The 14470-nt window shown below is 36.0% G+C and overlaps 1 protein-coding gene across 2 annotated transcripts in view; it reads left to right on the forward strand.

The window, feature by feature from the left end:
* Positions 1-14470, forward strand: part of ARID4B (AT-rich interaction domain 4B) — an 86897-nt gene that overhangs the window by 42167 nt on the left and 30260 nt on the right. For both annotated transcript variants that reach the window (XM_084202085.1, XM_084202086.1), the window contains exons 7-14: positions 130-221; positions 2669-2807; positions 6504-6583; positions 7888-7961; positions 8777-8922; positions 11950-12022; positions 13075-13169; positions 14282-14379. In XM_084202085.1, coding sequence (XP_084058211.1) covers positions 130-221; positions 2669-2807; positions 6504-6583; positions 7888-7961; positions 8777-8922; positions 11950-12022; positions 13075-13169; positions 14282-14379 — 797 coding nt within the window. The remainder of the gene's footprint in view (positions 1-129; positions 222-2668; positions 2808-6503; positions 6584-7887; positions 7962-8776; positions 8923-11949; positions 12023-13074; positions 13170-14281; positions 14380-14470) is intronic.

Raw genomic sequence — 14470 nt, forward strand, 5'->3', positions numbered from 1 at the left:
CTTCTGTAGTTCTTTCATAATGAGAAAGTCTCTGTTGACAAAAATTGCTTCAGTGAAGCAGGTGGTTTGGAGAAGGCTTATGCCAGCTTTTTCTTATGTATATGCATATGTTTTTTTTCATTTCAACAGACATTAGATCAACTTCCACTCACCAATCCTGAACACTTTGGGACTCCTGTTATAGGAAAGAAAACAAACAGGGGAAGGAGATCCAATCATATGTAAGTTAAATATTTTGATATCTGTGCTGTGTGTGATCAATTCTGAAGCTTTCAGTGTGTGTTGAGCTTTATTATTTGTATGTTCAGGCTTCTCTTATTAAAGAAACAGGAAACTGGATGAAACATGTTGTTTAGCACTTAGTTTGAAACTCAGGTTCATGTCTATTGTTGCATACAAGCATTTCAAGTCTTCATGTAATCAATATTTAAAATAGCACCAGGCATAGGCAAGAGCTTTTTCTTCTAAAAAAGAAAAAAAAAGATGGCATCCCAAATGGAAATGTGACAGTGAATTGTATTGACAAGCATCTCTGTAGTGTTGTAAATATATTGGACTCAAGCTGAAATAATTACAATGCAGTCCTTGTCCAGCTGATAGGAAGTCTTTGTGGAAGGTCCCAGAATCCTCATCTAGACCTGTGGTTTCTCAGTACAGGGTCTCTGAAGGGAATTTAGAAATAGATGAACAGTATTACTGAATTACTGTATGGGTCAGGTTGGAAGGGACCACAGTGGGGCATCTGGTCCAACCTCCCAGCTCAGGCAGGGCCATCACGGAGCACCTGGCACAGGATTGTGTCCAGATGGTTCTTGAACATCTCCAGTGAAGGAGTCTTCACAGCCTCTCAGGACACCTGCACATTAAAGAAGTTCTTCCTCATATCCAGGTGGAACTTCCTGTGCATCAGTTTCTTCCCACTGCTTCTAGTATAGTTTGCAACAAAGCTTACTGATATAAAAACAGAGTTCAAGAGTTTTTAGTTGCCAAAATTCTTGGTAGCTGTGGTCTTGATAAACCAGTGTTACACAGTCCAGTGCCTAATCTTCATTGTTTGTGGATGGGTTGTGAGGTTTTTGTGTGTATGTGTGGGTTTATGTGGGGGTTTTTTTTGCTTGTTTGCTTAAAGTTTTTAGGTGTAGTGGTTTTCATGCTTGGGTTTTTGCACTTTCTAGCTTGAAATAAATATTGCCCAGTATATGTAGAGGAGCTATGAATTTACTCAGAAAATTGTTGAGTTACTAATTTGTGAGGTAGTGAAGGAAAAAGCTGAAAAAAGTCCCAGAGAATGTGATTGTAGCATCCTTGATGTCTCTGACTGTACAGGATATTGTACAGGGTTGTACAGGATATTATTATGTCAGAAGCAACACACTTATCTTTATCTTGTTGTTAAAACTGAATTAACTGAGTTTAAAGACACTTATACCTGTATCTGTGCAATTTGAGTTAGGAAGTAGTCTCTCCAAAATAGGTCTGGCTTTCTCTTTAGCCTTTTAGTTTTTTCTCTTCCTGCAAGAGATTGCTGAGCCCCAGAAAGCAGCCTGAAAGACTAATATATTTTAAAAGAAACCATTATTAAAAAAAAAAAAAAAAAAAAAAAAAGGGAATTTTGAGGGGAAAAAATAAATCAAAACAATGCTAAACCAAAACAGTTATCATCACTGGAAATAATGTAAATTTAAGATGGGGAAAAAGAAATTCTCCTTAAACTGTACATCAGTTGCCTTCTGTTACACAAATGGTAACTGAGTTTTTGGTTAGTACTAAATTTTGTACTCAAAAGCAGTTATGTGACAAATGGAAGACAGCTTTTGAAGTAGTGGTGGTTGTGCTCATTGAAGATGCTGTATATTTTCTGAGGATTAACCTTTGAAGTGACTATTAAAAAAAGATATATAGAGAGCATCAAGAGAGGGTTTTATTTTTTTTTTTGGTTGCAAGTAATTTTAGTTGGACTAGTTTGTATATTTAGACTCCTCATATGGTTAAAACCAGGTGCAGCTTTGTATTTGAACAATCAAAACAATGAGCCAGAACCCTTTTAAATGAAAATCCATTTGCATCTTGGCCCATCTACTTGCATTCCAACACTTCATTCAATGTGAAGTTTGAAAGTCATAGAAATGCTTCACTGCACTTCTTTAAAGAACTGTTTAAGGATAAACAGACTTTCTCTTTACTGTTCATCTTTGTATCTGATGTTTCTTCTTCAGAGATTTGTCCTCTCTCAAAATAGCTTTCCATTCTGTGTGGTTGTTAAAAGTAAAAGCATAGAGAGATTAAGAGGGAAAACCAGAACAGTTAAGCTAAACATTCGTTCAAAACTACAACTGCAAGAGTATTTTTGAACAGTGTTTTTGTAGGGTAGAATGGTTTCAGTTTGAATACCCTGACAGTGCATTTCTCTTCTTTCCTATGGGTGCATGGGGGTGTTTTGTTTGGGTTTTACATGTATTACTAGTAAAAGTGCGTTTCTGAGTTTGTAATGTTTGAATTGTTACTATAATATAATTATAAATACTTAATTCATTTTTATGCCAAAACACCTAACAGACAATTCAAGTTGCTGTTATTTATGTCTCTTTGATAATTTGCTTTGGATCTCCTGTAATTGCAATAAGCAAGTTTTGAATAGTTGAGTTTTAAGTCTCTTTCTGTTGTTTAGTCCTGAAGAAGAATCTTCATCCTCTTCCAGCGATGAAGATGAAGATGATAGGAAACAAAGTGATGAGTTACTAGGAAAAGTTGTGTGTGTGGACTGCTTCAGTGTGGATAAAAAGAAAGCTCTGTGGTTTCCAGCCTTGGTAAGAGTTTCACCTTTATTATAATTTTGTATGGCTTTTATAGTTTTCTAGGCACTGAGAGAGGTGTGGGGTTTTTTTCATTTTGGTGGTTTTTGTTCGAATTTTAGAATGTGTTTTTTTCAAATTGGACTGTACAATAACAGTCAAAGGAAATATATCTAGATATGTTTGTTTAAAAAAAGGGATTGCTAACATGACCTTAGTTTTTCCAAACAGCCAGAGCTTGTTGACTTAATTCTAGCTCGGCAGTGTGTTCAGTGTTCACTATTGGACTAGAATTTCAGGACTTTTTTCCTAAGCTATTGTTTATCAATTTTCCAAATTACTGAGTTATATTAAGGAAGGAAATGTAATGTACAGAGAGAAGGGAAGTTTAGTGATTATATGGACATGATTTTTCAACATTCAATATAAACACATTGAATAATAAAATCAAATGTTTTTGTCTTGGCCACTACAGTAGGTAGTGGAATATTGACAATAAATTTAAAATTACATTGTAGCCTTTTGGTACCATTATTTTTTCTCTTCCTTTGTTCTGGCTTAAAGACACTTATAAAGAAATCAACTTCTAAAAGAATGTCACAGCTAGTCTAGTGATTGCATGTGTACTCATTGATTGATTTGGAAATGAATATATTTCTATATGTGATACCTTCTAGTACCATCCTTTTTATTTTTAATTTATTTTTAATATTTGATTTATTTTATATTTAATATTTAATTAATTTCTCCCTGGCAATGAAAGCTTAACATTTATCTAATTTCAGGGAGACTTGTGCTCTGGTTTTGAAACAATGCCATACAGTAACATTTCACTACTTTTACTATATGCAATAGCTCTCAATTGCAGCTTTCTGCTTGTCACCTGCTGTGTCTTGTAATGTAGTCCAGTAGCTTCCCAGTAGGAATTCTTCTGGGGAAGTTTGTGGAAGAGAAAGCATAACTGAAGTGTTTTTTACAAGGGAGAGGGCAGAATGTACAGCAAGGAGATACCATGTTTACAGCAGATAGCTTTAAGAGAAGTTTTTAATGATAAACAAGAAAAATTGAGATGTTTCTTTGCTGAAAGCTGTCATCAAGAGGATGCAGTATTACCTGCCTCACAGTTCACTCAGAGAAGTGGTCAGTGGAACTGGCTTGAGCAGTTTTATGTCCCACTGCTGGGTTTGCCTTTCTGGTCATACCCATGCCAGGTACCAGTTTCCATGGCATGCTCTCTGGGAGGGGTTGGGCTTGCTTGTGGCTCGTGTAGCGCTGCTCAGGACAGCTGTGGGTCAGACCCTAAAGAGGAGCTGAATTTTTGCTTCTGCTCCAAAGATATACTAAAGATACACAATTGTTTCTTTGGATTTCTTTGAAAGATTGGAATAGCTTCTTCTTCATGGCAAGCTTCCTGCAACAAATGAAAAGCAGTAGAGGGATAAAGTTTGAGGGTGAAGCTTGTTAACTCTGAAATAGCTTATCCTAGATTAACTCCTGCTTTAGTAATCAGGTTTATAGCTCTGCAAACAAACATCATACTGCATTTAACCAGAAAAGCTGTGCCAAAGGATAGATTTATACCTCAAATAGCTGCCTTTTTTGGTTTGGCTTGGTTTTCTTTGTTATAATCCCCTTTCCAACAGCTATGCCTCTTAATTTTTTTACCTTGTAAGCAGGTTACCTCCATTTTATCAACCAAGTAATCTTATCTTATTACTGATAAATTTTGCATTTACTTTGTATTATGGTAATTTCATGAATAATGTAATGAAAATTCAGGTTTAATGTGCGGAAGAATGTGTATCTCAGCATTATTTCTTATTAATGGTATTATGTACAGATACTTTGTGTATAAGCACAGAGGACATTGTACAAGTTTATTATGTGAAAACAAGTTCAGGGATTAGTCTAAACCTCTGCAGCAGGTAACAATTAAGATTAGTAGTGGAAGCCAAGTACTTTGGAGATGACGCCTATAACCAAATAGATTATTACTTACAAATTTAGAACTGTAGAAGTCTAAATTTGGTAAAAATTACTCTGAGGACTCAGGGATTGACTGCATTGTTTTAATCCTGCATACGTGTCTGGGTTGGTGGGGTTTTTGTTTGCTCACTTGTTTTTGTTATTTCTGTGGGGAAGGGGGGAGAACAGTGACTCACTAGAATTGTAAAAGGGTCTGACAGTTGCTCCTTATGTCAAAGAGTGTGATTCAGTAAGCTTTATAGCATTGCTTAGTTTTAATGTGTACTTAAAGGCTTTTGAAAGGTGCAGTGAGGAAATCTGCCTGCAGCATTTTCAGAAAATTGAGTTTACATAGGATCATCTCTTTCATCCTCCTATGACTCCAGTGGAGTTTGTTTTGCAAGGAAATTGAGACCTTGATTCAGGCAAAACTGTGGTGTTCTTGCTTTATGTAAAGGCAGTAGATGAGGTTATGGTAAGCTGTTTTTCAACCTCTGAATGGATTTCTGACTACTGAAATCTTGATGCTTCAAGAAAAACAGTTGCTAAAGCCTGAAGAGCCTTTCTCCATCTTTAAGGAGCTAGGAGTTTGCACTTGTCAGTTTAAAATAGAGGATGAAAATCATTGTCTTTTAGCCTGACATTGCAAGCTGTATCTCAAGCGTAATTCCAGTTAGAAAGTTGTCATTTCCTAAAGTAATTTTTTTGTAGGCTGTAGAATGCATTGAATTTTGGAACTTGGTCTGTTCAGTTTTATTTGTCTTGAGGACCATATTTAGCCTGTGCTTTGTGATATGTAAGTCTGTTTCCAAATCACTTGGATCTTTTGACTTTAGTTCCTAAAATGCTGCATAGGCGGCGACCTATGTAAGGAGGGGGAAGAAACTCAACTTTTGTCCTTTAGTATCTTTGTATTTGGTGGAAAATTAGGACTGAAAGGCAAAGTTGGTATAAGAGAGAAGAGGTATTTACCTGGGCTAACTTAGGGCTACAGTCATTTGCCTTGAGGTTTTGTAGCAGCCAGACTTTTTTTCCTGACTTTCAGGGATCTATGCCCATTATTGTTGCTTTTCTGTTGTGTATCTCTGGCAATTCAATATTTTTTCTTTTTTTAAAATTAAATTTGTGATGCTTTTTGATTAGTGACTTGTATCCTTGTTTAACAAAACTTAAATAGCTTTTAAAATTGCAACAAATAATATGTTTTCTCAGTACTAGACTTGATTAGTCTACTTCTTGAGTTAAAGAAGATATCATAATACTTGTACTTGAAGTGCTCTTCTCTCTTAGGCAGATTACTTGCAAGTTTTCCCTTATAAAATTGCATTTCATAAATCCTGTTAGCTTTTGGTTTTGACACTGTGTGTGATCACATCTTTGCCATTTCCAGAAGTTTTCAGAAGAAGTCTCTAAGTCAGGTGGCAGCACTTGGTGAAATTTCTGTCCATTTGGGACGTGGAGTAGAATAAGCTGTAGAGGCATGACAGATTGACATTTTGTCAGAATACTGTTCTTAACGTTTCTGGCTGCAGCCATCGGTTTCCCTCTAGGAGCGAGCATGACCTCATGTATTCAGTAATTTCAGGAGGTCATCACTCCTGTGTTTTGGGGGATCTCACTTGCTCTCATCTCAGGGTTGCCAGCAAGAAATGAGCATAAAAGCTTTTAGAGAAGCATTGCTATTTACTATTACTCTCTTGTTTTAGCTTTTTCTCTCTAAACTTTGCAATTGTAATATCTTTGCAGGTGGTTTGTCCAGATTGTAGTGATGATATTGCGGTGAAAAAAGACAATATTCTTGTTCGCTCATTCAAGGATGGCAAATTGTGAGTAGGAATGTTGAGTTTGATAATTGAACAAAATTTATAACTCAAGTGAAATGTAGTATGAGATGTGTTGGGTAAAGTATTAATAACATCAGTAAGCTCAGTGAGTTACTGCCAAGATTTTTCTAATGTTTAAAAAACTGTTAACAGCCTACATGGTGATGAAATTAGTCTTTAACTTTGTCATTATTAGTAATGGGATGCATAAATCTATCTGTCTTAGTTTTCATTTCATTGTTAAAATTGTGGCAAACACAGCAGTATTACGTGACTTCAAGAATGGCCTGAAACTCTTCCCTGCTGAGGTTGGAATAGAGCAGTGCTTTTCAGGGATGTGGCTGTAAGCTTATCCAGCTACAGAAGGGTCGGTGGGGGTGTGTGCATGCCGGCACGTACACCACATGCACACACAGAAATCCTCTTTCTTGTTTGAAGGTACTAAGGTTTATCTCAGTCTAGACTGAAACTGCATCTTATCGTGCTCCTTGCAAAGAGCTCTAATGCTACTCAAAGTAGGAAAAAGGATAGAGAAATATAGAAAACCAGACTGTCTGGTATTTGCAACAAAATAAAGAACTTTGTGTTCTTAAACTCCCAACAATAGAATTATTTTTCTGGGTTTTAGTTTTTATTTCAAAAGTTGCAGCTATTTATTGTGCTTGGTTCAGTTCAACACAATGTTTTGCAAGAAGGATATTTAAATATTTAACAGTTTTGTTGTGGTTTAATTACTTACTAAGTCTAGGGTATTGCTTTAACATTTGATAGTTTTTCAGGCATCAGTGCACAGCACCCAAGGAACACACAGAAGAGGTGTGCACACAAGCACTTACCCACCCCCCAATCCTCCAGAGCTGCAATTCAGATTTGCTTCCTTGGTTGTAGACAAAGTAGAAATCAGAAAGTGCTTTGTTCTTTCAATCTGAAAGTCTTTAATTTCATATTGACAATTTACACTAATACTCATTTAAGCAAGGTAGGGTTCTAAATTAATGTTAAATTAATGTGAGGGTTTAAAGTATTACATATATGGGAGATTCCAGAAACTAGTGTGTGGAAGTAGTATGCTTTCTTTAGTATGCAGTGAATGCATATAGTTTTATCAATTTAATGTAAAACTTTTGGTTTTAATTCACTGGCTAACACTGTACCAGAGTAACACTATAGGATTGTCAAGATATACTTTGTATGCTTCTTATGTATGTTTAGTAAGTGCATTATGATCTTAATGGGGGCTTTGTATTGTATAGTTAGTTTACCTTTAAAATATTTTAATTTTTTTTAACTCTTTCTAAATTCTCCAGTGTTTCTGTGCCAAGAAAAGATGTCCGGGAAATCAGTGAAACTTCACCAAAGCCTGACGCTTTGTTGAAACAAGGTAAAAGTAACTTCCCATGAGAAACAATTGTATGTATTTGCTTAGTTACATGAATTGCACTAAATCTGTGGCAGATTAATTCATGTCTTAAAGATCCTAAAATATAGGATCTTTTGTTACAGAATAATATATTGAAGGAGAACACTTACAGAAAGTTAGAGGAACATTTTTCAAACAAACAAAACCTAACTAAATAAAAGCCTCCAAACAGCACCCCACTCGCTCTGCACTGGCTTTAAGTGTAGCCATGCCAAACATGCATACATTGGTTCTATACATTATATTTTTCCTTTTGCTTTAGAACTTTATAGAATTATTCTCACAGTTGTGCCCCTAATAGTTGTAAGTAAGTTGCCTTTAAGAGCTTTGAAAATCTGGAATTGTGGGTGCATTTGAAATTTTAAGCTTGTAACATGAAACTTGATGAAAGTTAGCTTGTGATTGTTACCTCCCTGCCCTCCCTTTTATATATAAACTGCAGTGTAAACCTGCTGGATAGGGGTTTCCTCAGTTAAATTTTCAAAATGCCCTCTGCAGAAGATCCTTGTTTGTGTCTGTAGATACTAACACGGTAAAAATACTAGTAGTACCTCTGAGTGCCTTGATGTGCAGAGAACACTAGGCCAGTTTGACTGGATAAGACAAATAAGGATGGACAACATGGAGTGGTTGTTGAGGATCTTTGAATTTGGAGAGGAATTATTAGTTAGCAGTCTTTCCTTCTTCTCCTCACTCCTCATTACTGTTTTTTTAATTGAAATATTTGTGCAAACTGATACTTCCTGCAGTGCTAACAAAGGCTGGTTCTTTTACAGCTTTTGACCAAGCACTTGAATTCCGTAAAAACAGAACTGTTCCTAGTAACTGGAAAACTGAATTGAAAGAAGACAGCTCCAGCAGTGAAGCTGAAGAAGAGGAAGAGGATGAAAAAGAAAAAGAGGATAACAGCAGTGAGGAAGAGGCAAGTGAAGTTAGTAAAGGGCATAGTTACACAGCTGATATAAATTAGCAGGGACATACATACTTAAATAGGCCTTTTTAACATTAGGGAACATGTAACATGGTAACATAGGCAACACTGTTAACATAGGCATTATTTAGTAACTTGCTCTTTCCCTGATCTGCTGAAGAACTGCTCCGCTCCAATCTGTCTCCCTGGCTACCCTGTGTGATGAAGCAGAACTTTCAATCAAGGTGTTAGCCCACATGCACTCCACTTCCACCTTTCTTCTCTTTTTTGTCCTGCAAGTATGGAGTCATCCGCTTGGTTTTCTGATCATCTGTTCTTTACCCCCAGCCTTCTGTCCAGAAAAAATCAAGACAAGAAAAGAAAAAAATTAGTGGAAAGAACTTCATTTCACAGCTGGCTGAGAGGCTGAAAGAGAGGCTTTTGAGCCTTTTACCTCTCAGTACCTTCCTTTGGTACTCTAAATTTGTATCTGCAATAATCACTTTTTTCTCTCACAAGGGTTTGATAGCTCTTCTCTCAGTTTTCAAGCAAGTACCAGTAGTGCAGCAGACTTAATTTCCTGTTAGGAGGGGAATTGTGAAGAAGAAACTGAACTGGTTTGGTTTTTAAGTGGTTGTTAGGGTCCTCCTCTCAGTCCATCCTCCATGGATATTGTGGCTCTGGCATACCAGAAGATAGTGTTTCATCTTTTAGTCATTCATTTCTTTAAAATGTGCTGGGAGACTGCAAAAGTGTGAAGTTATGACTTTGCCACCTCTCCAGGCTTATAATTTCTTTCTGCCTCCTCTTTAAGCTCTCAGAAGATTATCCAGCTCTGATCCAAAGTTTGGAAGGGGCAAGCAGTGCTCTGCTTAGTATTTTGAGAAGCAAGGAATAGTTCCTTGGGCTCAATGCAATTTCTGAACTTTGTCAGCAGGTTCATGTCCAGCCATGAACACGATGCATGCAGATAAGTTTGTATCTATGTAGAATGACACATCATCTTTCTATAGTGATCATTCCTGCACTACTTTTAGGTGAAAAATACAGAGCCTTTAGCTACAGCATTTGTAAGCATTTGACCTTATACTCTTTCAGCACCTTCTCTTGAGCTCCTCTTAGTTGCATGGGACATTGTTTGAGCTAATCGTTCCATGTGCTAGACATAAAGATTTCATCTCAGACAAATATTTTGGAATTTACTGTATCACCTCTTGTGATAATATTTTTTCCAGTAAACTGATTTCAGTAATATGTTGAACTAGGAAGTTTTTAAAACAGAGGCAAAATATTTTTTTTCACTTCTATTTTTTCTTCTTTTCTTGGTGGTTAGTGGCATGTGTGTCTTCTCTCCACCCATATTTGAGCAGTTTTTCCAGCTTCTCTTGTTATTTTTTGTCTATAACCTCCTGGTTATCAAGCAGCATCTCTTCCCAAGCAGGACCTGTGCGCCTGCTCTTGGGACTTTATCCACCTGGAAGTTGTTTTACTGCTTCCCAGGACATGATTGCTTCCCTCAGACCATCCATGTGGTCTTACTTCCTGTAAACCAAAACAAAACAGAACAGAAAACCCAAGCTCTTAGAGATGTCATCGTGGACTTAAAAAATAGATACGTGTGTCCTATATATATGTTCAGCCCATTCTCTAGATATATACATAGATGCTCTTCTATATCGCATATCTACATACATGCTTCCATCCTATATAGATGGGAGTTGGCATGCAAATCCTCTGTACTTATCTTCTGAGAAGAATAGTTGCTTTGTTTTTTTTACCCCCAATGAAAGAGACTGGAAAATGGCCTTTACTTTCCAAAATCTGACGGTAGGTAAAAGAATTGTCAAAGACCTTCTCCTCCAGTGCTGTGCTCTAGTACTGTGTGAATTTGTGTTGCAAAAAACACGTTGTTTTCCTGGATTTTATTTTCCTATGTAGAAGCTGCTTTATTTTAACTTGTAGCATAGACAGATACATTAGGGACTGCAGAGTGACCAGCTAGCTCTGTTTCTGTTGTTTTTTCAACTGTCTTACTATGACTTTAAAGACAGTATGTTTTTTCCCCTTGCTTCAGGGTAGGTGAAGCTTTAATATTTAGTACAAGGAGACTGTTAAAGAATGGAAATGATAAACATGGAATGCAAATACACCTAAGAAAAATAATTTAGTTTAGATTACTGAATAACTAGGGTTTTTTTGGAAACTCTACGAGTAGTATTAAAAATGAATCAACTCATATTTGGTGTATTGTTTTGCAGTAGCTCAGTCATCAGAATTTGAAATATTAATATATCTTATTGCTACTAGTTTTGGCAAGCCCCATTTCCAAAAGAAATTATGAGGTATTAGAAAGTAAGCCATAGTGCTTTGTTATGAAACTCCACTGTTTATTAATCTAAGTAAATCTAATACAAAGGTTTATTAGTGCAATGAACTGAACTTCCAAAATATCCATTGTTATTTCAGTTCTGGGATTGATCCTGCTCAGCACGCGCTCAGCTGGTGCCCCATGGCAGTTCGCATGCAGTGCCATTGGCTGCGGTTTGCCAGTGCAGTGGATTAGAACTCCTAAGAAAGTGCAAGCACCATTTGCTCTTTGACTTCATCTCTGAAAGTGACGTAGTCTGTCCAGGAACCAAGGAGTCACTTAACTGCAGTAGAACTAGAGCTGAGATTTCTGATATAATCTCTTGATCATTAATAGTGCTGTCTCCCAGACTTTCTGCATAAACGGACGAAATTGAGAACACATCTTGATCTATGGTATCACTTATGATACTTCAGTGATCAGTCAAAAATCCAGTTTTGATGTATGTTTACAGTCAATGTTTTATGTATTTTGAAACACTGTAGTTTATAAAACTTGGTATCATGTGGCATAGCACTGAGAGCATGTATCTCTCTGTGCCATATCCTGTTGCTGACTACAGTAAAACAAACTTAAACATTTAAACCTAAATTATCACTGCCTTATGTTTCTTAATGAAAGAGTATAACTCAAAATGGTGACAGTTCTCTTGTATGCATTACTTTAAACAGGAGGAAATAGAGCCGTTTCCTGAAGAACGAGAAAACTTTCTTCAGCAATTGTACAAGTTCATGGAAGACAGAGGTGAGCATTTTAATTAGCTGTACTTTGAAAAATCGAGCCTGTAAACTAGTCGTGCTTTGCAGTTCAGTTTTGGAAACAGGGAGACTGTACTTATGCCTTCTGCCTTCCCTTCTATTTGGATGATGAGTCTGTCACTTGACTCATCTCTTAAAATGCAGTACCAGATTTCTACTTTCAGAAAGAAATGGATATATATAAATATTTATCCTATTATGTTTTGCATATATTGTACTATGTTTGCTATAGTGTACTTATAGTGTGTATAATCAAACATTTAATACTTTCAATCATATTAATTTATATTCTCAGTTTAATAACTTTAAGATACTGACACATACACACATTTTAGGTCATGGAAAAATGCATTTATTTTATGCTAATTTTCTTTTGTGAATCCTGATAACTTAAGTGCATGAACATTATCCATTGATTGAGATGTTTTTGAAAGCCAGTACCAGTCATTATGTTAAATCTTTACCAGGTTTTTATATATTGCAAGAAAATGCAGGAGTGAGGGTATCTGTATTTAAATTACTATTATAATGGGTTAAATTAGTATCTTCTTATTGCCATATGAAATGAGTTAAATTGTTCACAAGAGATGACAATGTGATAGCTACTGCTAGTACAGTAGCATAGGAAGTTTCAGCTCTTGAAGCATTATGGGTTTGCTCCTGGGGTTAGTATTACGGGTTTTTTTAAGTCAGTGAAAGGACTATTGTATTTTCAGATGTAATTGTTTCATTGGATGAAACAAAAATATGTACAATAAAGTTAGCAAGAAAATTTGCATCATTTCTGCATGTTCAGTAATATATGGAAGAATGTATATATATGCCTTAAAAACATTATATATATGCATTAAATAACATAATCCATTTTCCCTCTAGTTTCAGTAAGATGGTAGAGTTTAAGTTTCATGAAAAGAAAGTACCAGATGCAGGAGGTGGAGTTTAAAACACTGTATTTAATAGTAGTGCATATTATGTGAATTTCATGTTATTCTGAAAAAAATACTTCAAAACACCCTAACAACTGTTTTTGTTACCCAGGGACTCCTATTAACAAACGGCCTGTATTAGGATATAGAAATTTGAATCTCTTCAAATTATTCAGACTTGTACACAAGCTTGGAGGATTTGATAACGTGAGTATTAGTATGATGAGTACTCCAGAGCCATAAAACCTGAGGATGATGTTTATTATTGTGAAATAATTTATTACTCTGTGAAGTACTGATAAATAACACAGGACCATTAGATGTATAAAAGTTTTCTACTATGACTGCATAAGACACCTTGTAGCTCTAAAAACCACACTTTAACATGAGCCAGAACTAGTTAGAAGCTGAACAAATTACACATCTACTCAGCATGTTTAATTATTGCTGAATAAAATCAGCCAGCATGTGTGTTTTTGTAATACGTCAAGAAACATTTGTCTGATAAAGTTGTTACCTCCACTTGAAAGGAGTCGCTGCTCAGTAAGATCTCAAAGACAACCAATTTAGTGGCCTGATGTGAGGCCCTTAATTTCTATTTATTCTGGGCAGTGTAAAGAAGAATTTGCTGATGGGGATTAGTGAGACTGGTCTTGGGAGGAGTAATTGAAATACATGGAATTCATGGCCAAGCAGATTCTGTTTGTGCTTCCCATGAATGTAGCCTGACAGCTGAGGAGGTCTGTTTGTGCAGTGACGCCTTTCTGACAGGCAGGACAGGATGTGGTACTTGGGTATTGCAGTACATCTGCTTTACCTTCACAGATGGTTAGAAATGGGCACGTCACGGATCTTTGTCACCAAAGGGCATGTTAAGGACATAATGAAAGGCTGGTAGGCACTATGGCTGGTGCAGTTCTACCAGTGCTGAGTATTGTTAATGCTTTGACTTATTTTTTTCTTTTCAATTTAATTAAAATTCTAACTCTGATAGTTAAGAATTACTTTAAATATAAAATAAAAAGAAAAAAATGATGTACTGATTTTTCTGATAGCTATATTTTCTTTCCTCTGTTTTATTGCCACCTGGAGAGGAAAGCCTGCTGTGGCTTGTTGCATTGCAGAAATGCTAAATTGCTTAAAGTGATTACATTAGACTGCAGTTTGCATTACAGTGAAATACTGTGTGTGTGATAAATAGTAATTTTATAGATCAGAGGAAATTACTTACATTTATTTTTTGAAGCTGTAAACTTTGTCAATGTAGTTTTTTTGTCAGTGAATTAATTCAAAAACAATGACTTCATTGTCTTTAACAGATTGAAAGTGGTGCGGTGTGGAAGCAAGTTTATCAAGATCTTGGAATCCCTGTTTTAAATTCAGCTGCAGGATATAATGTTAAATGCGCATACAGAAAGTAAGTAATAAAGCCATGTAGTTTATGCTAAAACTACAGTGAACTGATGTAATGCTGTGTTAGGGGTAATACACATAAAATCCATAACTCT

This window comes from Fringilla coelebs (genome assembly GCF_963513975.1).
Source record: "Fringilla coelebs genome assembly, chromosome: 3".
Classification (NCBI taxonomy): Eukaryota; Metazoa; Chordata; class Aves; order Passeriformes; family Fringillidae; genus Fringilla; species Fringilla coelebs.